Consider the following 25,392-nt stretch of genomic DNA (forward strand, 5'->3'; position numbering starts at 1 on the left):
ACTAAGCTGTGAACGACACTGTATTTTCACAATAGTGCCTTTCGATCTGGAGGGCAGCCTTCCCCGGGCGCTGAAGATGTGGATGTTGATTAAGGCAGCTCCCTGCACCTCTCTGATTCAGAGGGTTAAATGCGGAAGACACATTTCAGTTGAAGGCATTCAGTTGTACAACTGAATAGGTATCCCCCCCCCCACACACACACACCTTTTGCATCCCCCCCAATGGTCCAATGTGGAATCCGTACCCTTGCCGATATCATGGTTTGAGAACCGTTCAAAATTTTAAAAGACACATTACCAGGCAATTCCTTCTTTCTATACTTACAACTTAGGTCAACTATTGAACCATCCAATGATGAGATTTATAAATAAATCATCTGGGCACCCAAAAGGACTGATCTCTATAATATATAAACAACTTTTGGAAAGCTCATTCTAAGCTAGCCCTTTAAAAAAAAAAATTGGAACAGAATATGGAATAATAAGAACTTGGCATCACAGATTGTATTTAACCTCTATGGGCTAGGTGGGACGCTAGCGTGCCACCCGTGGTGCACTCCATCAACAGCAGGTGCATTTCAAGAGCGGCAAATTTGAATCCAAATAAATGTCAAAATTCAAATTTTTCAAACATACAACTATTTTACACCCTTTGAAAGAAAAACATCTCCTTAATCTAACCACGTTTTACGATTTCAAAAAGGTTTTACGGCGAAAGCATAAATTTAGAGTATGTTAGGACACTACATTTACAAGAGTTGTGTGTAATGTTTTGTCAAGTCAAAGACAGGGTCACCAAAACCATAAAACCAGCTAAAATGATGCACTAACCTTTTACAATCTCCATCAGATGACACTCCTAGGACATTATGTTAGACAATGCATGCATTTTTAGTTCTATCAAGTTCATATTTATATCCAAAAACAGCGTTTTACTATGGCATTGATGTTGAGGAAATCGTTTCCCTCCAATAACCGGCAGTCAAGTCAGCGTCACAAATTAAATAATTAAAATTAGAAAACATTGGTAAAATATTATATTGTCATTTAAAGAATTATAGATTTACATCTCTTGAACGCAATCAACCAGATTTAAAAATAACCTTACTGGGAAATCACACTTTGCAATAATCTGAGCACTGCGCCCAGAAAAATACGCGTTGCGATACAGACTAGACGTCATGTTGGGGAGATCTAAAATCGAAAATACTATGTAAATAATCCATTACCTTTGATTCTCTTCATCAGATGTCACTTCCAGGTATCACAGGTCCATAACGAATGTAGTTTTGTTCAAAAAAGCTCATCATTTATGTCCAAAAATCTCCGTCTTGTTAGCACATGATCTAAGCCAGCCGGACTTCTCGTCATGAACGAGGGGAAAAAATATATTTACGTTCGTTCAAACATGTCAAACGTTGTATAGCATAAATCATTAGGGCCTTTTTTAACCAGAACATGAATAATATTCAAGGTGGACGAATGCATACTCTTTTATAACGTATTGGAACGAGGGTACCCAACATGAACTCGCGCGCCAGGTGTCTAATGGGACATCATCGTTCCATGGCTCTTGTTCGGTCAGATCTCCCTCCAGAAGACTCAAAACACTTTGTAAAGGCTGGTGACATCTAGTGGAAGCAATAGGAAGTGCCAAAATATTCCTCAGCCCCTGTGTTTTTCAATGGGATAGGTTTAAAGGTAATACAACACATCAGGTATCCACTTCCTGTCAGAAAATGTCTCAGGGTTTTGCCTGCCAAATGAGTTCTGTTATACTCACAGACACCATTCAAACAGTTTTAGAAACTTTAGAGTGTTTTCTATCCATATATAATAAGTATATGCATATTCTAGTTACTGGGTAGGATTAGTAACCAGATTAAATCGGGTACATTTTTTTTATCCAGACGTGCAAATGCTGCCCCCTAGCCCTAACAGGTTAACATGAAAGGAAACACCAAGGAAACGGTTTACAATGACATTGGCCCCAACTCCCAACTGTTCACTGTGTCAGTTAGGCACATTTCTTCATATGATGTAGGAGTGCCCTGCAGTTAAATGCTTCTCGGACAAAGTTACAAAATTAATTTTGAAGTGCATCAATGCTTTGCATCTACTATGTTACTTAACGATGAAAGCCCCTTGAATCGATGAGAGCAACCTTTTTGATTCTGTATTATGATCATAATGATATATACTTTATATTTATGGTCCTTTTAAAAGCAAACTGAGTATGGGGTGGCAGGTAGCCTAGTGGTTCGATCGTTGGGCCAGTAACCAAAAGATTGCTGGATTGAATCCCTGGTAGGTAAAAATCTGTCGTTCTGCCCCTGAACAAGCCAGTTAACCCACTGTTCCCCGGTAGGCAGTCATTGTAAATAAGAATGAGTTCTTAACTGGCTTCCCTAGCTAAATAAAAATGTATAAATTAGATTGTACAAGTTTGTTTAGAGTTCCCCCTCCCCCCCCCCCCCCAAAAAAAAAGAGTCCTGAGAAAATATTTTTTATGATCTGTTATAAAGGATTTTTGGCCCAACCTTTGGCTTTCCTTGTTATTGCCACAATGTTATGGTCACTACAGCCAATGGAAACTGATATTGCCCTGGAGCAAAGCTCCTCAGCATTAGTGAAGATATGATCAATACAAGTGGATGTCACAGATCCAACACTATTGGTATACACTCTGATTATTTGAACAACACACAGACCCGGCTGATCGCATGAACACACAGACCCGGCTGATCACATGAACACACAGACCCAGCTGGTCAGACCCGGCTGGTCACATGAACACACAGACCCGGCTGATCACATGAACACACAGACCCAGCTGGTCAGACCCGGCTGGTCACATGAACACACAGACCCGGCTGGTCACATGAACACACAGACCCAGCTGGTCACATGAACACACAGACCCGGCTGGTCAGACCCGGCTGGTCACATGAACACACAGACCCGGCTGGTCACATGAACACACAGACCCGGCTGATCAGACCTGGCTGGTCACATGAACACACAGACCCGGCTGATCAGACCCGGCTGGTCGCATGAACACACAGACCTGGCTGATCAGACCTGGCTGGTCAGACCCGGCTGATCAGACCCGGCTGGTCAGACCCGGCTGGTCGCATGAACACACAGACCCGGCTGATCAGACCCGGCTGGTCGCATGAACACACAGACCTGGCTGGTCAGACCCGGCTGGTCGCATGAACACACAGACCTGGCTGGTCAGACCCGGCTGGTCGCATGAACACACAGACCTGGCTGGTCAGACCCGGCTGGTCGCATGAACACACAGACCCGGCTGATCAGACCCAGCCAGCTTTTAAACAACACAGTGACAAATCAGCCTGTTAGAAATAGCTCATAATATGAATGATGTCATGATGGGGTTAGGGAGTGGAAGTAACACAATGCTACAAGAGGGTGTGTGTGTTCATGCGTGTGTTACCTGTAAGGTAAGACTGGGTCAAGCTTAACATGAATGAAAAGCTTTGGATTCTGTCTCTGACCCAATAGGCCTGTGTTACAGTGATGCGGGGGTGGAGAGCCTATGTTACAGGGGGCAGCAATGGATTCGGCCGGCCCATCAGCGTGGTTGAATTTAAAATACAATTTTAGAGGCCCCCCCAGCTTGGCGGTTTACAGACATTTTTGTATTTTAAGACAATTTCCTGCAATTAAAAAAAAATTCTCCTTGGAGTTTTTTTTTCTTCTCTTCTCTCTTTTAAAGCTAATTTCCTGAAATTGTAAACATTTTGCCACTGAGCCGAGAGAAGATGTTTCAGTTTTAAAGCGAATTTCCTGCGATTCTACATATTCTACCATGTAGCTGGCTGAACATTTTGCAGTTTTAAAGCTAATTTCCTGCATTTTTTCCATGGCAATTGCTATATTCTGTATTCTCAAACATAATAACAATATCTAATACTGCTAAATCCACTTTTATTTTTTTATTCTCCCTGTCTAGCTTTTATTTTTGGTGAATGTTAATTCTCAAAGATTATATTATAAAGAAAAATATATAGATCCCATTATATTTTCTAGGGATGCAGGTAGCCTGGCGGTTAGAGCGTTTGGCCTGTCCCAGAAAGGTCAATGGTTCAAATACCCGAGCCGACAAGGTGAAACCAATCTCTTAATGTGTCCTTGAGCAAGGCACTTCAACAATTCATTATTCCTGTCAGTCGCTCTGGATAAGAGCGTCTGCTAAATAACTAAAATGTAAATGTAGATGTCAAGATAAAGCTTCTTGGTCAAAATCACTAGCGGTTCTGGGGGGGGCCAGTGCCCCTGTGACAACAATTTTGGACCCCCTTGTTGCCCCCCTAAATGTGTAGTATGAAATCATTTTTACATGAACTAATTTTTGTTATCGTTCTTTTTTTTTTTTTACATCCGTTATTAGCCAGTGGCAACGCGGAACACTAATTTAACCCACACATTTTCTAGAGGGACGGCTTTAGGCAGAACACAACAGTATCGTACCACATGCAAAACGATATGACAACAATAACGTCTAATGTAACTGGCCCCAGCTTGGCCCCCCCAGTTGAAATGGTCTAGAACCACTACTGGTCAGAATAGATATTCAATCCCTTCCTGGACGAAGATCCCTGTTGCCTAAATTGATTTTATAGCGCCCCTTGTGTCCACTTCCGGTAATACCGTATACCTCGGGAAAGGTACAGAAATGGTAAGATGGTAAATCATGTTTGGTTGAATAGAAACACACACTGCTAGATTTGTGAAGAAGTGTTGTAATCCTTGTTTTTTTTGTTTTTTTGCTGTTGCTTTGCAGCTGTTTTTTGTTAACCCTATTTGAAGTGGGTAGTCAGTGATACATGTTTAATATTACATCAGCATAACATGTTAAATGACTTCATTAAGTCGTTTTTTTCCCCTCTCTCCGTCAGATAAAAAGTACTTCATTCTTCTTACGGAGCTGTGAGGGGAACGGCACCTCTGTACCTTCAGGCTCTGATCAGTCCCTACACCCAAACAAGGGCACTGCGTTCATCCACCTCTGGCCTGCTGGCCCCCTACCTCTGTGGAAGCACAGTTCCCGCTCAGCCCAGTCAAAACTGTTCGCTGCTCTGGCACCCCAATGGTGGAACAAGCTCCCTCACGACGCCAGGACAGCGGAGTCAATCACCACCTTCCGGAGACACCTGAAACCCCACCTCTTTAAGGAATACCTGGGATAGGATAAAGTAATCCTTCTAACCCCCCCCCCACCCCTTAAAAGATTTAGATGCACTATTGTAAAGTGGTTGTTCCACTGGATATCATTAGGTGAATGCACCAATTTGTTAGTCGCTCTGGATAAGAGCGTCTGCTAAATGACGTAAATGTAAATGTACTACTAAAGCTTCTCAAAAGCATTCGTTGCTGTAAACACGTTGCTGTAAACATAGGCGCTTATCCTTTAAATCCAAGTCATATTAGGACTTATAAGAACAATTTTCGGAGAGAATTTGAAACTTAGGAGCGCTCAAGAATAATTCCGTTTTTTAATCGGACTACAAAATAAAATCAACAAAATGTGCTTTAGCTGCCTGTTACCCTGCCTGATATTAGCTACACTATCAAACTACTTCCCTCTAAGTTACTGCAGGACAGCAGTGGTTGACAAGCAGGACATGCCCGTGTAGTTTCTTTTTTTTAAATATATTTTTTTTTTAATTAATTGTTATTTTTTATTAATTTTTTATAACAGTAACATGCAAAACATAAACATAACAGCCAGAGGGATTCCAAAGAAATGAGAAAAAAAGAAGAAAAACTATTCCACATTATATCAAATCAAATACAGAAATATAGCGAATACATTTTTTTGACATTTTGTTTTGTATACGTTTTAAAAGACTCTAAATAGTTTTCCAAATCAGATTAAAAAAATTAAGAAAAGGGGCTTTTTCTTCATAAATTATGCCCGTGTTGTTGTGTTGCCAGCTTGCAGCTCAAACTCTCCCCGTGGAGCAGCGGTAGACTGTAGCACGGTGATATCCATACGGTTACTACCAATATTAAAAAAGGTATTTCTCATATTGGCTGCTATTCTCCTCAAAATATAACGGAAAGTGGAACAAAATTGGTCACGTTAGCTAGCGCCAGCGACATGTGATACAGCTGCTCAGTGGGAAGCAGCTTGATACAACACAGTTGCATTGGTAGCGCTCTGTAGCGCCTTCCATCTGCAGTAAGCGCAAAGCGGTGCATTGGCCGAATTCATTGACAGCTTCAGCTTGCTTATATAGAGCGGGGGGTACTACCTGTTTGGGTGAAATGGGTGCAAGACAGTGAAGTTCGTAACGTCGCTCAAGCACCTTCACAAGGTGCTGAAACCCTCTATTCTTCTAAGCCACTCAGAGAATTGGCACATATCCCCGGCTATAAACATGTCTATCGCTCTTGTCATTTCTTCTTTCTTATTGCTTCTTTAAAATCAGGACAACTGTTTTCAGCTGTGCTAACATAATTGCAAAAGGGTTTGCTAATGATCAATTAGCCTTTTAAAATGATAAACTTGGATTAGCTAACACAACGTGCCATTGGAACACAGGAGTGATGGTTGCTGATAACGGGCCTCTGTACGCCTATGTAGATATTCCATAAAAAAATCTGCCGTTTCCAGTCAAGGGGTCTGAATACTTTCCGAATGCACTGTATAGTTAGACTGCAGAGTGAAGGAAAAGCAGCCAACAAGTGCTCAGCATAAGTGGGAACTCCTTCAAGACTGTTGGAAAAGCATTCCAGGTGATGCTGGTTGAGAGAATGCCAAGAGGGTGCATATACATACTGTACCAAATCAAACATATGGACACACCTGCTCATTTAAGGGTTTTTCTTTATTTTGACTATTTTCTACATTGTAGAATAATAAGTGAAGACATCAAAACTATGAAATAACACATATGAAATCATATAGTAACCAACAACAAAAAAAGTGTTAAACTAATCAAAATATATTTTATATTCGAGATTCTTCAAAAGTAACCACCCTTTTGACTTCATGACAGCTTTGCACACTCTGTGCACATTGGTTCACTGACAATGTGAAGAAATAATAGTTTATTAATAACATTTTAAGCAAAACATTCTCTTCCATCAGCCTTATTGATACAGCGTAGACCTCCACTACACTACTTTGATACGCATCCTGAGGCTTAAGGAGTATACGCAATGCCCACTGAAGAATAAGTAGGTATACGGTTTATCAGTGTTTATTAGTAATATCAGTGTTGACTAGTAATATCAGTGTTGACTAGTAAAATCAGTGTTTATTAGTAATATCAGTGTTTATTAGTAATATCAGTGTTTATTAGTAATATCAGTGTTGACTAGTAATATCAGTGTTTATTAGTAATATCAGTGTTTATTAGTAATATCAGTGTTTATTAGTAATATCAGTGTTTATTAGTAATATCAATGTTGACTAGTAATATCAGTGTTTATTAGAAATATCAGTGTTTACTAGTAATATCAGTGTTTATTAGTAATATCAGTGTTTACTAGTAATATCAGTGTTTATTAGTAATACCAGTGTTTACTAGTAATATCAGTGTTTATTAGTAATATCAGTGTTTACTAGTAATATCAGTGTTTATTAGTAATATCAGTGTTTATTAGTAATATCAGTGTTTACTAGTAATATCAGTGTTTATTAGTAATATCAGTGTTTACTAGTAATACTTGTAATACTAGTAATATCAGTGTTTATTAGTAATATCAGTGTTTACTAGTAATATCAGTGTTTACTAGTAATACTAGTATTTACTAGTAATATCAGTGTTTACTAGTAATATCAGTGTTTACTAGTAATATCAGTGTTTACTAGTAATACCAGTGTTTATTAGTAATATAAGTGTTTATTAGTAATAGTGTTTACTAGTAATATCAGTGTTTATTAGTAATATCAGTGTTTACTAGTAATACTTGTAATACTAGTAATATCAGTGTTTATTAGTAATATCAGTGTTTACTAGTAATATCAGTGTTTACTAGTAATACTAGTATTTACTAGTAATAGTAGTGTTTATTAGTAATATCAGTGTTTACTAGTGATATTAGTGTTTATTAGTAATATCAGTGTTTACTAGTAATACTAGTCATATTAGTGTTTACTAGTAATATCAGTGTTTACTAGTATATCAGTGTTTACTAGTAATACTAGTATTTACTAGTAATATCAGTGTTTACTAGTAATAGTGTTTACTAGTAATATCAGTGTTTACTAGTAATACTTGTAATACTAGTAATATCAGTGTTTATTAGTAATATCAGTGTTTACTAGTAATATCAGTGTTTACTAGTAATACTAGTATTTACTAGTAATATTAGTGTTTATTAGTAATATCAGTGTTTACTAGTAATACTTGTAATACTAGTAATATCAGTGTTTATTAGTAATATCAGTGTTTACTAGTAATATTAGTGTTTATTAGTAATATCAGTGTTTATTACTAATATTAGTGTTTACTAGTAATATCAGTGTTTACTAGTAATATCAGTGTTTACTAGTAATATCAGTGTTTATTAGTAATATCAGTGTTTACTAGTAATATCAGTGTTTACTAGTAATATCAGTGTTTACTAGTGTTTATTAGTAATATTAGTGTTTATTAGTAATATATGTGTTTACTAGTAATATCAGTGTTTACTAGTAATATCAGTGTTTATTAGTAATATCAGTGTTTATTAGTAATATCAGTGTTTACTAGTAATATCAGTGTTTACTAGTAATATCCATGTTTATTAGTAATATCAGTGTTTATTAGTGATATTAGTGTTTATTAGTAATTATTTATTATGAGTAGCTGAAAATAAGTTTTTTCCCCGTTTTTGACGAAGGGGGAAGTGTGAACCTGAAGGTCCCAAGCCTCAGCCTGAACTAAAATCTCTTGAACAACCACTATAGTCTCCAAAAGTGATGTCAATGTTCACATTGGTGAAGTGAAGGTTACCTGAGTTCATACATTGATTGTGGTACAGTAGGACACACATCTAACATATAGAAGTGTTGTTCTGATAAGGGTTACCTTATTATCTCTCTCATGCATTTATTATCTTTAATCAGTTATTGTTTCTTGTGGACTGCATATTATCTGATAGTATAAATACATAATATTCTGTATATGACAAATTAGTCTACTCAGGGCCAACTATTATAGTTATTAATAATTATTAAATAAATAATTATTTACCTACAAATAAAAGTCAAAGAATTATGAAATATAGAAACATATTTATTAAATGACAAATGTGAAACACATACAGATACAGCCACTAGGGGCCCAAGGTAATAAACACATAGAGCCACTAGGGGCCCAAGGTAATGAACACATACAGCCACTAGGGGCCCAAGGTAATAAACACATAGAGCCACTCGGGGCCCAAGGTAATAAACACATACAGCCACTAGGGGCCCAAGGTAATAAACACATAGAGCCACTAGGGGCCCAAGGTAATAAACACATAGAGCCACTAGGGGCCCAAGGTAATGAACACATAGAGCCACTAGGGGCCCAAGGTAATAAACACATATAGCCACTAGGGGCCCAAGGTAATAAACACATATAGCCACTAGGGGCCCAAGGTAATAAACAGACACAGATACAGCCACTAGGGGCCCAAGGTAATGAACACATACAGCCACTAGGGGCCCAAGGTAATAAACACATAGAGCCACTAGGCGCCCAAGGTAATTAACACATACAGCCACTAGGGGCCCAAGGTAATGAACACAGAGCCACTAGGGGCCCAAGGTAATAAACACATAGAGCCACTAGGTGCCCAAGGTAATAAACACAGAGCCACTAGGGGCCCAAGGTAATAAACACATAGAGCCACTAGGGGCCAAAGGTAATAAACACAGAGCCACTCGGGGCCCAAGGTAATAAACACAGAGCCACTCGGGGCCCAAGGTAATAAACACATAGAGCCACTAGGGGCCCAAGGTAATGAACACATACAGCCACTAGGGGCCCAAGGTAATGAACACATACAGCCACTAGGGGCCCAAGGTAATGAACACACAGAGACACTAGGGGCCCAAGGTAATGAACACATACAGCCACTAGGGGCCCAAGGTAATGAACACATAGAGCCACTAGGGGCCCAAGGTAATTAACACAAAGAGCCACTAGGGGCCCAAGGTAATGAACACATAGAGCTACTAGGGGCCCAAGGTAATAAACACATACAGCCACTAGGGGCCCAAGGTAATGAACAGATACAGCCACTAGGGGCCCAAGGTAATAAACACATACAGCCACTAGGGGCCCAAGGTGATAAACACATAGAGCCACTAGAGGCCCAAGGTAATAAACACATACAGCCACTAGGGGCCCAAGGTAATGAACAGATACAGAGCCACTATTGGCCCAAGGTAATGAACACATACAGCCACTAGGGGCCCAAGGTAATGAGTGATTCTGAGTAAATGACAAAACCGTTTCCAAACACAGGACAGCCTTCATCAAAACAGAGGAAAAAAACTCCTAATTGTTCTTGTTTCAGGAAGAATATAAAAAGGGGGGTGGGGCTATATGAAAACTAGTGACGTGTTGCCACTTATCAAAAAAATCAAGTGTTCTGCATGGATGGGTTGGCTAGCAGTTGACAGGAAGTGGTGGCAGTAGACAGGAACTGGTGGCAGTTGACAGGAAGTGGTGGCAGTAGACAGGAAGTGGTGGCAGTAGACAGGTAGTGGTGGCAGTAGACAGGTAGTGATGGCAGTAGACAGGTAGTGGTGGCAGTAGACAGGTAGTGGTGGCAGTAGACAGGTAATGGTGGCAGTAGACAGGTAGTGGTGGCAGTAGACAGGTAGTGGTGGCAGTAGACAGGTAGTGGTGGCAGTAGACAGGTAATGGTGGCAGTAGACAGGTAGTGGTGGCAGTAGACAGGTAGTGGTGGCAGTAGACAGGTAATGGTGGCAGTAGACAGGTAGTGGTGGCAGTAGACAGGTAGTGGTGGCAGTAGACAGGTAGTGGTGGCAGTAGACAGGTAGTGGTGGCAGTAGACAGGTAATGGTGGCAGTAGACAGGTAGTGGTGGCACTGAACGTGGTCTAGCCCTCCGTTCTCTTCATCAGAGGAATCTGGAGAGCTCCACGATTCATCAGCATCACCCTCATGATGTTTCTGAGAGACAGAAAGAGGATGTTCAATCTCAACAGTTACTGGAGAGAGAGAGAGAGATTACTGCCCTGTAGCTACTGGAGAGAGAGAGATTACTGCCCTGTAGCTACTAGAGAGAGAGAGAGAGAGATTACTGCCCTGTAGCTACTAGAGAGAGAGAGAGGGAGAGAGAGATTACTGCCCTGTAGCTACTAGAGAGAGAGAGAGAGAGAGATAGATTACTGCCCTGTAGCTACTAGAGAGAGAGAGAGAGAGAGAGAGAGAGAGAGAGAGAGAGAGAGATTACTGCCCTGTAGCTACTGGAGAGAGAGATTACTGCCCTGTAGCTACTGGAGAGAGAGAGATTACTGCCCTGTAGCTACTGGAGAGAGGGAGAGATTACTGCCCTGTAGCTACTGGAGAAAGAGAGAGATTACTGCCCTGTAGCTACTGGAGAGAGAGAGAGATTACTGCACTGTAGCTACTGGAGAGAGAGAGAGATTACTGCCCTGTAGCTACTGGAGAGAGAGAGATTACTGCCCTGTAGCAACTGAAGAGAGAGAGAGATTACTGCACTGTAGCTACTGGAGAGAGAGGGATTACTGCACTGTAGCTACTGGAGAGAGAGAGAGAGAGAGATTACTGCACTGTAGCTACTGGAGAGAGAGAGAGTACTGCCCTGTAGCTACTGGAGAGAGAGAGAGAGATTACTGCACTGTAGCTACTGGAAAGAGAGAGAGATTACTGCACTGTAGCTACTGGAGAGAGAGAGAGAGAGAGAGAGATTACTGCACTGTAGCTACTGGAGAGAGAGAGAGAGAGATTACTGCACTGTAGCTACTGGAGAGAGAGAGAGAGAGAGAGAGAGAGAGAGAGAGAGAGATTACTGCCCTGTAGCTACTGGAGAGAGAGAGAGAGATTACTGCCCTGTAGCTACTGGAGAGAGAGAGAGAGAGAGAGAGAGAGATTACTGCCCTGTAGCTACTGGAGAGAGAGAGAGAGAGATTACTGCCCTGTAGCTACTGGAGAGAGAGAGAGAGAGAGATTACTGCCCTGTAGCTACTGGAGAGAGAGAAAGAGATTACTGCCCTGTAGCTACTGGAGAGAGAGAGATTACTGCCCTGTAGCTACTGGAGAGAGAGAGAGATTACTGCACTGTAGCTACTGGAGAGAGAGAGAGAGAGAGAGAGATTACTGCACTGTAGCTACTGGAGAGAGAGAGATTACTGCACTGTAGCTACTGGAGAGAGAGATTACTGCCCTGTAGCTACTGGAGAGAGAGAGAGAGATTACTGCCCTGTAGCTACTGGAGAGAGAGAGAGAGAGAGATTACTGCCCTGTAGCTACTGGAGAGAGAGAAAGAGATTACTGCCCTGTAGCTACTGGAGAGAGAGAGATTACTGCCCTGTAGCTACTGGAGAAAGAGAGAGATTACTGCACTGTAGCTACTGGAGAGAGAGAGAGAGAGAGAGAGAGATTACTGCACTGTAGCTACTGGAGAGAGAGAGATTACTGCACTGTAGCTACTGGAGAGAGAGATTACTGCCCTGTAGCTACTGGAGAGAGAGAGAGAGAGAGAGAGAGAGAGAGAGAGAGAGAGAGAGAGATTACTGCCCTGTAGCTACTGGAGAGAGAGAGATTACTGCCCTGTAGCTACTGGAGAGAGAGAGAGAGAGAGATTACTGCACTGTAGCTACCGGAGAGAGAGAGAGAGAGAGAGAGAGAGATGACTGCCCTGTAGCTACTGGAGAAAGAGAGAGAGATGACTGCCCTGTAGCTCATGGAGAGAGAGAGATGATTGCCCTGTAGCTACTGGAGAGAGAGAGATTAGGGGCGGCAGGGTAGCCTAGTGGTTAGAGCGTTGGACTAGTAACCGAAAGGTTGCTGGATTGAATCCCGGAGCTGACAAGGTACAAATCTGTCGTTCTGCCCCTGAACAAGGCAGTTAACCCACTGTTCCCTAGTAGGCCGTCATTGAAAAATAATTAGTTTTTAACTGACTAGCTACTGCGGGGAGGGAGGGAGGGAGGGAGGGAGAGAGAGGGAGAGGGAGAGAGAGAGAGAGAGATTACTGCCCTGTAGCTACTGGAGAGAGAGAAAGAGATTACTGCCCTGTAGCTACTGGAGAGAGAAATAGATTACTGCCCTGTAGCTACTGGAGAGAGAGAGAGATTACTGCCCTGTAGCTACTGGAGAGAGAGAGAGAGAGAGAGAGAGAGAGAGAGATTACTGCCCTGTGGCTACTGGAGAGAGAGAGAGAGAGATTACTGCACTGTAGCTACTGGAGAGAGAGATTACTGCCCTGTAGCTACTGGAGAAAGAGAGAGATTACTGCCCTGTAGCTACTGGAGAGAGAGAGAGATTACTGCACTGTAGCTACTGGAGAGAGAGAGAGATTACTGCCCTGTAGCTACTGGAGAGAGAGAGATTACTGCCCTGTAGCTACTGAAGAGAGAGAGAGATTACTGCACTGTAGCTACTGGAGAGAGAGGGATTACTGCACTGTAGCTACTGGAGAGAGAGAGAGAGAGAGAGAGAGATTACTGCACTGTAGCTACTGGAGAGAGAGAGAGTACTGCCCTGTAGCTACTGGAGAGAGAGAGAGAGATTACTGCACTGTAGCTACTGGAAAGAGAGAGAGATTACTGCACTGTAGCTACTGGAGAGAGAGAGAGAGAGATTACTGCACTGTAGCTACTGGAGAGAGAGAGAGAGATTACTGCACTGTAGCTACTGGAGAGAGAGAGAGAGAGATTACTGCCCTGTAGCTACTGGAGAGAGAGAGATTACTGCCCTGTAGCTACTGGAGAGAGAGAGAGAGATTACTGCCCTGTAGCTACTGGAGAGAGAGAGAGAGATTACTGCCCTGTAGCTACTGGAGAGAGAGAGAGAGATTACTGCCCTGTAGCTACTGGAGAGAGAGAGAGAGGGAGAGAGAGAGAGATTACTGCCCTGTAGCTACTGGAGAGAGAGAGAGAGAGAGATTACTGCCCTGTAGCCACTGGAGAGAGAGAAAGAGATTACTGCCCTGTAGCTACTGGAGAGAGAGAGAGTACTGCCCTGTAGCTACTGGAGAGAGAGAGAGATTACTGCACTGTAGCTACTGGAGAGAGAGAGAGAGAGAGAGATTACTGCACTGTAGCTACTGGAGAGAGAGAGATTACTGCACTGTAGCTACTGGAGAGAGAGATTACTGCCCTGTAGCTACTGGAGAGAGAGAGAGAGAGAGAGAGAGAGAGAGATTACTGCCCTGTAGCTACTGGAGAGAGAGAGATTACTGCCCTGTAGCTACTGGAGAGAGAGAGAGAGAGAGATTACTGCACTGTAGCTACTGGAGAGAGAGAGAGAGAGAGAGAGGAGAGAGAGAGAGAGAGAGAGAGAGAGAGAGATTACTCCACTGTAGCTACTGGAGAGAGAGATTACTGCCCTGTAGCTACTGGAGAGAGAGAGAGATTACTGCCCTGTAGCTACTGGAGAGAGAGAGATTACTGCCCTGTAGCTACTGGAGAGAGAGAGAGAGAGAGAGAGATTACTGCACTGTAGCTACTGGAGAGAGAGAGAGAGAGAGATGACTGCCCTGTAGCTACTGGAGAGAGAGAGATGACTGCCCTGTAGCTACTGGAGAGAGAGAGATGATTGCCCTGTAGCTACTGGAGAGAGAGAGATTAGGGGCGGCAGGGTAGCCTAGTGGTTAGAGCGTTGGACTAGTAACCGAAAGGTTGCTGGATTGAATCCCGGAGCTGACAAGGTACAAATCTGTCGTTCTGCCCCAGAGAGAGAGAGAGATATGTTCCTCTCACCCTCTGGGGCTGTCGGTTTCTCATGTGCCTCTCGAGCAACCAGAGGAGCTGTGTGTCGTACCTGTCTTCTTGATCACCTGAACAACAACAGTCACATCAAAACGTGGGGGTTCTCGGCAGCCCCGCGGGGGTTCTCGGCAGTGGGGGCCCACAGTTAAACGTCATGATCCAGCCCACTGGTGGCCAGACCTGGGAGGTGAGGGTGGGGCTCCAGGCAGTTGCCCTGGGAACAGAGGTTGAGATAAAGACTGAAGTCACACAGATCGGTGAGAGAGAATAAAACTGGGAAACTGATATTATACCGTTCTGTTTGAGGGTATTACTTGTGTGTGTCCATTTCCTCATACACATTCCCACACACTTTCTATCCCTCACCACTCCTCCTCCTCTGTCTCCCTCACCATCTCCTCCCTCACAGTCTCCCCCTCACCACTCCTCCTCCTCCGTCTCCATCCCCACTCCTCCTCCTAGAGAGGGAGAGAAATAGAGGGGGAGAGAGAAAGAGGGGGAGAGAAATAGAGGGAGAGAAAGAGGGGGAGAGAAATAGAGGGAGAGAGAGAAAGAGGGGGAGAGAAATAGAGGGAGAGAAAGAGGGGGAGAGAAAGAGGGGGAGTGAAATAGAGGGGGTGAGAAATAGAGGGGGAGAGAGAAAGAGGGGGAGAGAAATAGAGGGAGAGAAAGAGGGGGAGAGAAATAGGGGGAGAGAAATAGAGGGAGAGCGAAATAGAGGGAGAGAAAGAGGGGGAGCGAAAAAGAGGGGGAGCAAAAAAGAGCGGGAGTGAAAAAGAGGGGGAGTGAAAAAGAGGGGGAGAGAGAGAGGGGGAGAGAAATAGAGAGGGAGAGAAAGAGGGGGGAGAGAAAGAGGGGGAGATAAATAGAGAGGGAGAGAAATAGAGAGGGAGAGAGAAAGAGGGGGAGAGAAATAGAGGGAGTGAAAAAGAGGGGGAGAGAGAAATTGGGGGAGAGAAATAGAGGGGGAGAGAAAGAGGGAGAGAGAGAAAGAGGGGGAGAGAGAAAGAGGGGGAGAGAAAGAGGGGGGGAGAGAAAGAGGGGGAGAGAGAAAGAGGGGGAGTGAAAAAGAGGGGGAAAGAGGGGGAGAGAGAAAGAGAGGGAGAGAAATAGATGGAGAGAGAAAGAGAAAGAGGGGGGAGAGAAAGAGGGGGGAGAGAAAGAGGGGGAGAGAAATAGAGAGGGGGGAGAGAAAGAGGGGGAGAGAGAAAGAGGTGGAGAGAGAAAGAGGTGGAGAGAGAAATAGAGAGGGGGAGAGAAAGAGGGGGGAGAGAAATAGAGAAGAGGGAGAGAAAGAGGGGGAGAGAGAAAGAGAGAGAGAGAGAAAGAGGGGGAGAGAAAGAGGGGGGGAGAGAAATAGAGAGGGGAGAGAGAAAGAGGGGGAGAGAAAGAGAGGGAGATATAATTCCAGTGTAATATTCACTGTTCTAACATGTTACACACTAGTGGTCATGTTTCTTATAATTGATTAGTTGATAATCCCTCCTTCCCTGTTTTGTCCCAGTACCTGTACCATTGTTGCCATGGCAATGGGCTTCTGACTGTCTGAAAGTGTGTGTGTGTGTGTGTGTGTGTGTGTGTGTGTGTGTGTGTGTGTGTGTGTGTGTGTGTGTGTGTGTGTGTGCAAAAGCTTGTGGGGAAACTATATTTATGAACACAACAATTTTTCTTTGCAACAATAAATTACTGAAAAAGTGTTTATGACATTACTAATCTACTCCTTTCCCTGAAAATAATGAATTGACAGGTCTGAAATCCTACTAACCATGTGACTCAAAGAAAAAAATATTGCATATACAGTACCAGTCAAAGGTTTGGACACATATACTCATTCTCTCAACCAGCTTCACCTGGAATGCTTATCCAACTGTTTTGAAGGAGTTCCCACATATGCTGAGCACTTGTTGGCTGCTTTTCCTTCACTTTGCAGTCCAACTCATCCCAAACCATCTCAATTGAGTTGAGATCTGGTGATTGTGGAGGCCAGGTCATCTGATACAGCACTCCATCACTCTCCTTCTTGGTCAAATAGCCCTTACACAGCCTGGAGGTGTGTTGGGTCATTGTCTTGTTGAAAAACAAATGATAGTCCCACTAAGTGCAAACCAGATGGGATGGCGTATCGCTGAAGAATTCTGTGGTAGCCATGCTGGTTAGGTGTGCATTGAATTCTAAATAAATCACTGAGTGTCACCAGCAAAGCACCACCACACCATCACACCTCCTCCTCCATGCTTCACGGTGGGAACGACATATGCAGAGATCATCCGTTCACCTACTCTGCATCTCACAAAGACACAGCGGTTGGAACCAAAAATCTCACATTTGGACTCATCAGACCAAAGGACAGATTTCCACCGGTCTAATGTCCATTGCTCGTGTTTCTTGGCCCAAGCAAGTCTCTTCTTATTATTGGTGTCCTTTAGTAGTGGTTTCTTTGCAACAATTCAACCATGAAGGCCTGATTCACAGTCTCCTCTGAAAAGTTGATGTTGAGATGTGTCTGTTACTTGAACTCTGTGAAGCATTTATTTGGGCTGCAATTTCTGAGGCTGGTAACTTGCGACTGCACTTGAAAGAAATGTTCGAAGTTCTTGAAATTTTCCACATTGACTGACCTTCATGTCTTAAAGTAATGATGGACTGTCGTTTCTCTTTGCTTATTTGAGGCTGTTCTTGCCATAATATGAACTTGGTATTTTACCAAATAGGGCTGTCTTCTGTTTAACAATTTTTTGGTTACTACATGATTCCATATAAAAAAATATATAAAACACACTAATCATTTCATATTAAAAAGTGATTATGGCAATAGTCATGTAAACACCTTACTGTGCTTATTTAAAATCGGCGTACGGTGAAAATCTAAGTAAGCATAAAGCATGATTAAAACACCTGATTTCTCTGAGCAATATTTCTAACGATTAGGTCATGTAAACACCTTAAAAATGGGCGATCCATGAAGTGTGTTCGATCTGAGCATGTGTCAGCACCAGACGGAGAGAGAGATAACCGTGTGTGTTCGGGAAATAGCTGAATGTATGCTTTTCACAAGTAGTTTTCTGAATTAAAAACATGCTTCTCAAAAAATAACATGTTCGCTGTGCAGGTAGCCTGATTACAGATGTGTCCATGTAAAAAAAACAGGATTATTAAGGAAATTCTTCTTTTTGAATGTTACTTCAGTAACGTAATTAAAAACATTTTTAACAACGTGATTTAAACCCATTGATGTTGGGAAAAAATAGATGGTAAAAAAACATTTAAAAAAATGCAGAATGGTGGAAAATAATTTCACAGACTTAAATCACTTAATTGATTATTTATCAATATCTACTTTTTGTGGGGGCTACGAATTTACGTTTTCCTGCTAAGGTACAACCTTCGGTGAGCTGGTGGAAGGACGTAGACTGACGTAGAGTCAGTCTGGACTACAGAGAAGCCAGATTCAGACGTGCTTCATCACGGTTGACAGGCAAAGGGAAATTACAATGAATTTAGTTTTGGTGCCATGCCGCATAAATGCTATGTAACAACACCCTGAGTGAATCGAACATGAAACAACGACACAAATGTTAACAGCACGTCAAAATAGATAAAGACATTTTCTTTGCAGGTGCTTTGTCATTTATTTATTTTTTTAAACGCCAGTATTGTCTTCTAACTGTACTGAACCAACACAGCAGACAAAACCATTCATCTTCAGATGATTATTACAATTATTATCTCAAAAAATTTTTTTTTTTAAAACAAACCAGCTCAAAACAAAATTAAATCATTGAAACTGACAAATTATCATTCAGGATCATTTTTCCGAGTAAAAAAAAAAAAAAAGTCGTACCAATTTTGAAAGTGGGGAAGCAGCTGCTCTGGAGAGACTACGTTTGAGACGACAGCTAGTTGCTAACCAATCAATGTTCAGGTCAATAACAGCTCATATTCTCCTGATAGAGACAGTCTACACTTGGTCTCCTGATAGAGACAGCCTACACTTGGTGGTCTATAGCAGCTCATATTCTCCTCATAGAGACAGTCTACACTTGGTCTCCTGATAGAGACAGTCTACACTTTGTGGCCTATAGCAGGTCATATTCTCTTGATAGAGACAGTCTACACTTGGTGGTCTATAGCAGCTCATATTCTCCTCATAGAGACAGTCTACACTTGGTGGTCTATAGCAGCTCATATTCTCCTCATAGAGACAGTCTACACTTGGTCTCCTGATAGAGACAGTCTACACTTTGTGGTCTATAGCAGGTCATATTCTCCTGATAGAGACAGTCTACACTTGGTGGTCTATAGCAGCTCATATAGAGTCAGTCAATAGAGTCAGTCAATAAGGCACTTGGTAGTGTGTGTGTCAGTGTGTGTGTGTGTGTGTGTATGTCAGTGTGTGTGTGTCAGTGTGTGTGTGTCAGTGTGTGTTAGTGTGTGTGTGTCAGTGTGTGTGTCAGTGTGTGTGTCAGTGTGTGCATGTCAGTGTGTGTGTGTGTTAGTGTATGTCAGTGTGTGTGATGGTGGGTTGAAGCTACTGACCCGGGAGCTTGGCTATCTCACTCCTCCCATTCTTTTGGGAAGGAGGACAATGAGCTTGTCATAGTGGATGTACAGAGCATTCTGAAAGTATTCAGACCCCTTCACTTTTTACACATTTTCTTACATTACAGCCTTATTCTAGAATGGATTAAATAAAATCCTCATCAATCTACAGACAATACCGCATGATGACATCACAATACCGCATGATGACATCACAATACCCCATAATGACATCACAATACCCCATAATGACATCACAATACCCCATAATGACAAAGAGAAAACAGGTTATACATTTTAGCAAATTTCTTAAATAAACAGAAATATTAAGTATTCAGACCCTTTATTATGAGACTTGAAATTGAGCTCAGGTGCATCCTGTTTCCATTGATCATCCTTGAGATGTTTATACAACTTGGAGTCCACCTGTGTTAAATTCAATTGATTGGACATGATTTGGAAAGGCACACACCTGTCTATATAAGGTTCCACAGTTGACAGTGCATGTCAGAGTAAAAACCAAGCCATGAGGTCGAAGGAATTGTCTGTAGAGCTCCGAGACAGGATTGTGTCGAGGCAGAGATCTGGGGAAGGGTACCAAAACATTTCTGCAGCATTGAAGGTCCCCAAGAACACAGTGGCCTCCATGATTCTTAAATGGATAAAAGTTTGGAACCACCAAGACTCTTCATAGAGATGGCCGCACGGCCAAACTGAGCAATCATGGGAGAAGGGCCTTGGTCAGGGAGGTGACCAAGAACCCGATGGCAACTCTGACAGAGCTCCAGAGTTCCTCTGTAGAGAAGGGAGAACCTTCCAGGACAACCATCTCTGCAGCACTCCACCAATCAGGCCTTTACGGTAGAGTAGCCAGACGAAAGCCACTCCTCAGTAAAAGGCACATGACAGCCCGCTTGGAGTTTGCCAAAAGGCACCTAAAGACTCTCAGACCATGAGAAACAAGATTATCTGGTCTGATGAAACCAAGATTGAACTCTTTGGCCTGAATGCCAAGCGTCGAGTCTGGAGGAAACCTGGCACCATCCCTACAGTGAAGCATGGTGGTGGCAGCATCATGCTGTGGGGATGTTTTTCAGCGGCAGGGACTGGGAGACTAGTCAGGATCGAGGGAAAGATGAACGGAGCAAAGTACAGAGAGATCCTTGATGAAAACCTGCTCCAGACCTCAGTCTGGGGCGAAGGCTACCCTTCCAACAGGACAATGACCATACGTACACAGCCAAGACAACACAGGAGTGGCTTCGGGACAAATCTCTGAATGTCCTTGAGTGGCCCAGCCAGAGCCCGGTCTTGAACCCAATCGAACATCTCTGGAGAGACCTGAAAATAGCTGTACAGCGACGCTCCCCAGCCAACCTGACAGAGCTTGAGCGGATCTGCACAGAAGAATGGGAGAAACTCCCCAAATACAGGTGTGCCAAGCTTGTAACGTCATACCCAAGAAGACTAGAGGCTGTAATCACTGCCAAAGGTGTTTCAACAAGGTACTGAGTAAACGGTCTGAATATTTATGAAAATGTGATATTTCACAGGGGTTTTTTTTCTATACATTTGCAAAAATGTCTAAAAACCTGTCATTATGGAGTATTGTGATGTCATTATGGGGTATTGTGACGTCATCATGGGGTATTGTGACGTCATCATGGGGTATTGTGACGTCATTATGGGGTATTGAATCAGTTTTAGAATAAGGCTGTAATGTAACAAAATGTGGAAAAAGTCAAAAAGGGTCTGAATACTTTCCGAAGGCGCTGTAAGCAATGTCCTCACGCTCCACGGCAGCTTTCATAGCCGAGAGACATTTTTCCCTCCTCTGGCGCATAGCTTCAGAGAAGTCCTCATTGAGGAAGATGTTGGTTCCTCTCAAGTTCTTGGCTCTCTCCAGAACAGTCATCTCTGGTCCTTGAACCTTCCGAACTTTACTACTACCTGTCTGTCACCTGAGCTGTTTACAGGTTCTCTACCTCAATCTTCCTTTGATCAAAAATGCAGCTTTTCTATGATAATTATTCTCACTTTCTTCCTCAGACACCATCCAGGTCTCAATGTGGAGACTCTGGTATGCCATCCACAACAATGTTATTAACTCCTGGATTGTCCCTGGAGACAATCTATAACCATTTGTAATAATGATTCAGAGACAGTGATGATGTCATCACACGTGGACTTACAGTTTGTAGTCATCTTGCTGCAAGGCTCTTTCGGGACATCCACCTCTCCCAGGTGTCTACGCCGATGGCCCTGCTGTGGCAATCTGCACCGTCAGAGCAGATAGACAGCTACAGACAGACAGACATGGTCACTGATGGGAAGGACGGACGGACGGACGGACGGACGGACGGACGGACGGACGGACGGACGGACAGACAGACAGACAGACAGACAGGACAGACAGACAGACAGACAGACAGACAGACAGACAGACAGACAGACAGACAGAGAGAGACATGGTCACTGATGGGAAGGACAGAGACGGACGGACGGACGGACGGACGGACGGACGGACGGACGGACGGACGGACGGACGGACAGACAGACAGACAGACAGACAGACAGACAGACAGACAGACAGACAGACAGACAGACAGAGACATGGTCACTGATGGGACGGACAGACAGACAGACAGACAGACAGACAGACAGACAGACAGACAGACAGACAGACAGACAGACAGACAGACAGACAGACAGACAGACAGACAGACAGACAGACAGACAGACAGACAGACAGACAGACAGACAGACAGACAGACAGACAGACAGACAGACAGAGACATGGTCACTGATGGGAAGGACAGACAAATTATACAAGCAAAGAGTAAGAGCAATTAAGACATGAATAAATGTGTTTGCCACCTTGTATTTTACCTGTGCCGTTCATGACTGTAGTGTACACTAAAGCAGGTCATGTTTGTTTTGGACTAGCTGGACAACAGGTGAGCTGGACAGAACTTCAGTACACCATCATTATCGTTCTCATGAATGTGCCTCTGGTCAGAGATCCTACAGAGATAGAAGGTAAGGAGAGGTAAGAGACAGTAGAAAGTGTATCGTCTTGCATTCTGTCTTTACAACACAACTGTAAGAGGGATTGGATTGTCCGCTGACTTAATGATCTGTCCCACCCACGAAGAACGATAAGCAGTACCTAAATGGAACCAAGGCTAATACGGTCAGCCTACAAGAATAAAGGCTGCTATTGGATAATTAGTCAGTAGTCAAGCAATTAGGCTAATCAAGCATCATGGTAATTGAGTCAACTTAGACTATATCAGGTATGGGAGGCTATATCATGGACTGATTTTAATTCATAAACAAATACATTGGTAGCTATGGCTAGACGTGTTTATACCGAGATATATACAAGTTTGTCCCCTGGATATCAAAGCAAACGATAGCTACAGTAGGTATCTTCTACACCTGTACGTACGTATAGCTTTCCACTACAGTTTTAGCTGGCTTGATCTTTAACTTGTCATGTCAAAATGAATGCAGATTTCGATTACATCTAACAGTGTCACCGAAATACTATTTTTAGCTTCAACTTGTGTCATGACAAATCGACTAGCTAGCTAGCTAACCAGAGTGCTACTGTCTAACTAGCGAACTCTTTAGCTAGATATAGTAACTTGATAGGTGTGAAGAAACTACCTTAGCTAGCTAGCTAACTAGAGTGCTACTGTCTAACTAGCGAACTCATTAGCTAGATATAGTAACTTGATAGGTGTGAAGAAACTACCTTAGCTAGCTGGCTTAATATGTTATCTTGTCATGAAATCGAAATGCAGATGTCAATTGGAATGGTACCTAACATTGGCTAACTAGCTAGCTAGCTACCACCACAACTCCTGGCTATCTATCCATCTTGCTGGTAAATTGTCGATGACAATGGCAATTATTAGCATGCAACAACATAATTCATTACAGGTGTGATTTGATCAGCTATTATTCTCGGATCTTACCTTGTAATTTGAAAAATGAAATTCGCCCCCGACTTTCTTGATCAGGATTGTTGTTGACCAGCTTTCTTTTTTTCTCTTTTCTTTTCACGTCATCCATAATTCAAAGACGGAGGGGTGAAAAGCTATTGTCTGTGTCCTCCTGCCAAAGAACGAAAAGCTATTACATGATTGGCTTATGAAACATGGACAACTGGATGTTGTCATGGACATGTTCCACAGCCTAAGGTGAGTTAAGTGGCACCATGCTTTACCAACTGAGCTACAGAGAAGAGACTCTTCTCTTCAAGTACAAAGTGATAACATGGAGCTGGAATAGAAAACTTCCTGAATGGAAAAACCATTCAAAAGCTGTGATTGTGCTTGGTCATAACATACACTAGGGCTGTTTCCTGTCCTCCAGTACCCCCACCAGCCCAACTCTGGTCCTCCAGTACCCCCACCAGCCCAACTCTGGTCCTCCAGTACCCCCACAAACCCAACTCTGGTCCTCCAGTACCGCCACAAACCCAACACTGGTCCTCCAGTACCGCCACAAACCCAACTCTGGTCCTCCAGTACCCCCACCAGCCCAACGCTGGTCCTCCAGTACCGCCACCAACCCAACTCTGGTCCTCCAGTACCCCCACCAGCCCAACTCCAGTACCCCCACCAGCCCAACTCCGGTCCTCCAGTACCCCCAACAGCATGCAGTGTTGTTGTAGCCCCATACAAAAACTCCTGATTTATCATGTCAAGGACTTGTGTGTGTGTGTGTGTGTGTGTGTGTGTGTGTGTGTGTGTGTGTCAAAATCACATTTTATTCTTCACGTACACAGTTTACAGCAGGTATAAAAGGTGCAGTGACAAAATCAAAAGTCAATCAAAAATAAGGAAGGTAATAAACGATATATGAGGATGACTGTGTAAACAGGTTAACATTCACAAGGCCGCGGGGTCAGAAGGATTACCAGGACGGCAAACTCAGAGCACGCACTGACCAGCTGGCAGGTGTCTCCACTGCCAGCAGGTGTCTCCACTGAGTCTGTAATACCAACATGTTTCAAGCAGACCACCGTAGTCCTGTGCCCAAGAACACGAAAGTAACCTGTCTAAATGACTATCGCCGAGAAGGACTCACATCTGTAGCCATGAAGTGCTTTGACCCACCATAGCTCATCACTAAGCACAGGACCCTGGGGCTGAACACCCGCCTCTGTAACTGGATCCTGGACTTCCTGACGGGCCGCCCCCAGGTGGTGAAGGTAGGCAATAACACATCTGCCACGCTGACCTTCAACACGGGGGCCCCTCAGGGGTGCCTGCTTAGTCCCCTCCTGTACTCCTTCTTCACCCACGACTACATGACCACGCAGAACTCCAACGCCATGGTTAAGTTTGCAGACGACACGACAGCGGTAGGTCTGATCACCGACCGGTTTATCGGTTGACCGATATTGTTGACCGATATTAGCCTTTTACGGATGTATTTGTATCGGCTTTCAGTCCACCGAAAATGACCGATGTAAGTTTTGGAGAAAACGCACCAAAAAAAAGCAGTTCATAAAATTACTTTTTTTTAAATTATTATTATTAGTCCTGAAGAGGGCGATCTTTACATGGCTATAAGCATATCTTGCCTTGGCACGCTACAGCAAGACGGGACACAATCAGCCAACGCAATTACACCAATGGATGCTATGCCCAAATGTAAAACAAGTGTCGCGCTAAGAACCTTCCGCCCTTTAGTGAAGCCGGCGAAATTTGGTGTGTTATATTTGCTTGGGACGTCTCTACGCTAAATCCTAACCTTAGCCCATACCTAGGGCAATTAGCAGTGACCATATTGCCGCCACACCGGCGGTCACGAGTCATGATGGCAGTCAAATTCCATGTGACTGTTTAGTCATGGTAATTAGTCTTCTCCAATCTCTGATGCTGCAGATGGTCATTAGTA

At 43.2% G+C, this 25,392-nt stretch overlaps 1 protein-coding gene across 1 annotated transcript in view; it reads right to left on the bottom strand.

Moving 5' to 3' along the window:
* Window positions 1-21,910: 21,910 nt before the first annotated feature.
* The window catches only part of LOC106569655 (guanine nucleotide-binding protein G(olf) subunit alpha), a 65,079-nt gene continuing 61,597 nt past the window's right edge, over window positions 21,911-25,392 (bottom strand). Inside the window, exons 6-7 of the mRNA XM_045694524.2 lie at window positions 23,460-23,598; window positions 21,911-22,500 (exon numbers count right to left, since the gene is read on the bottom strand). Of these exons, the coding sequence (XP_045550480.1) occupies window position 23,598 (1 nt within the window). The 3' untranslated portion in view covers window positions 21,911-22,500; window positions 23,460-23,597. The remainder of the gene's footprint in view (window positions 22,501-23,459; window positions 23,599-25,392) is intronic.

The sequence above is a fragment of the Salmo salar genome, chromosome 14 (genome assembly GCF_965601325.2).
Source record: "Salmo salar chromosome 14, fSalSal1, whole genome shotgun sequence".
Taxonomy (NCBI): Eukaryota; Metazoa; Chordata; class Actinopteri; order Salmoniformes; family Salmonidae; genus Salmo; species Salmo salar.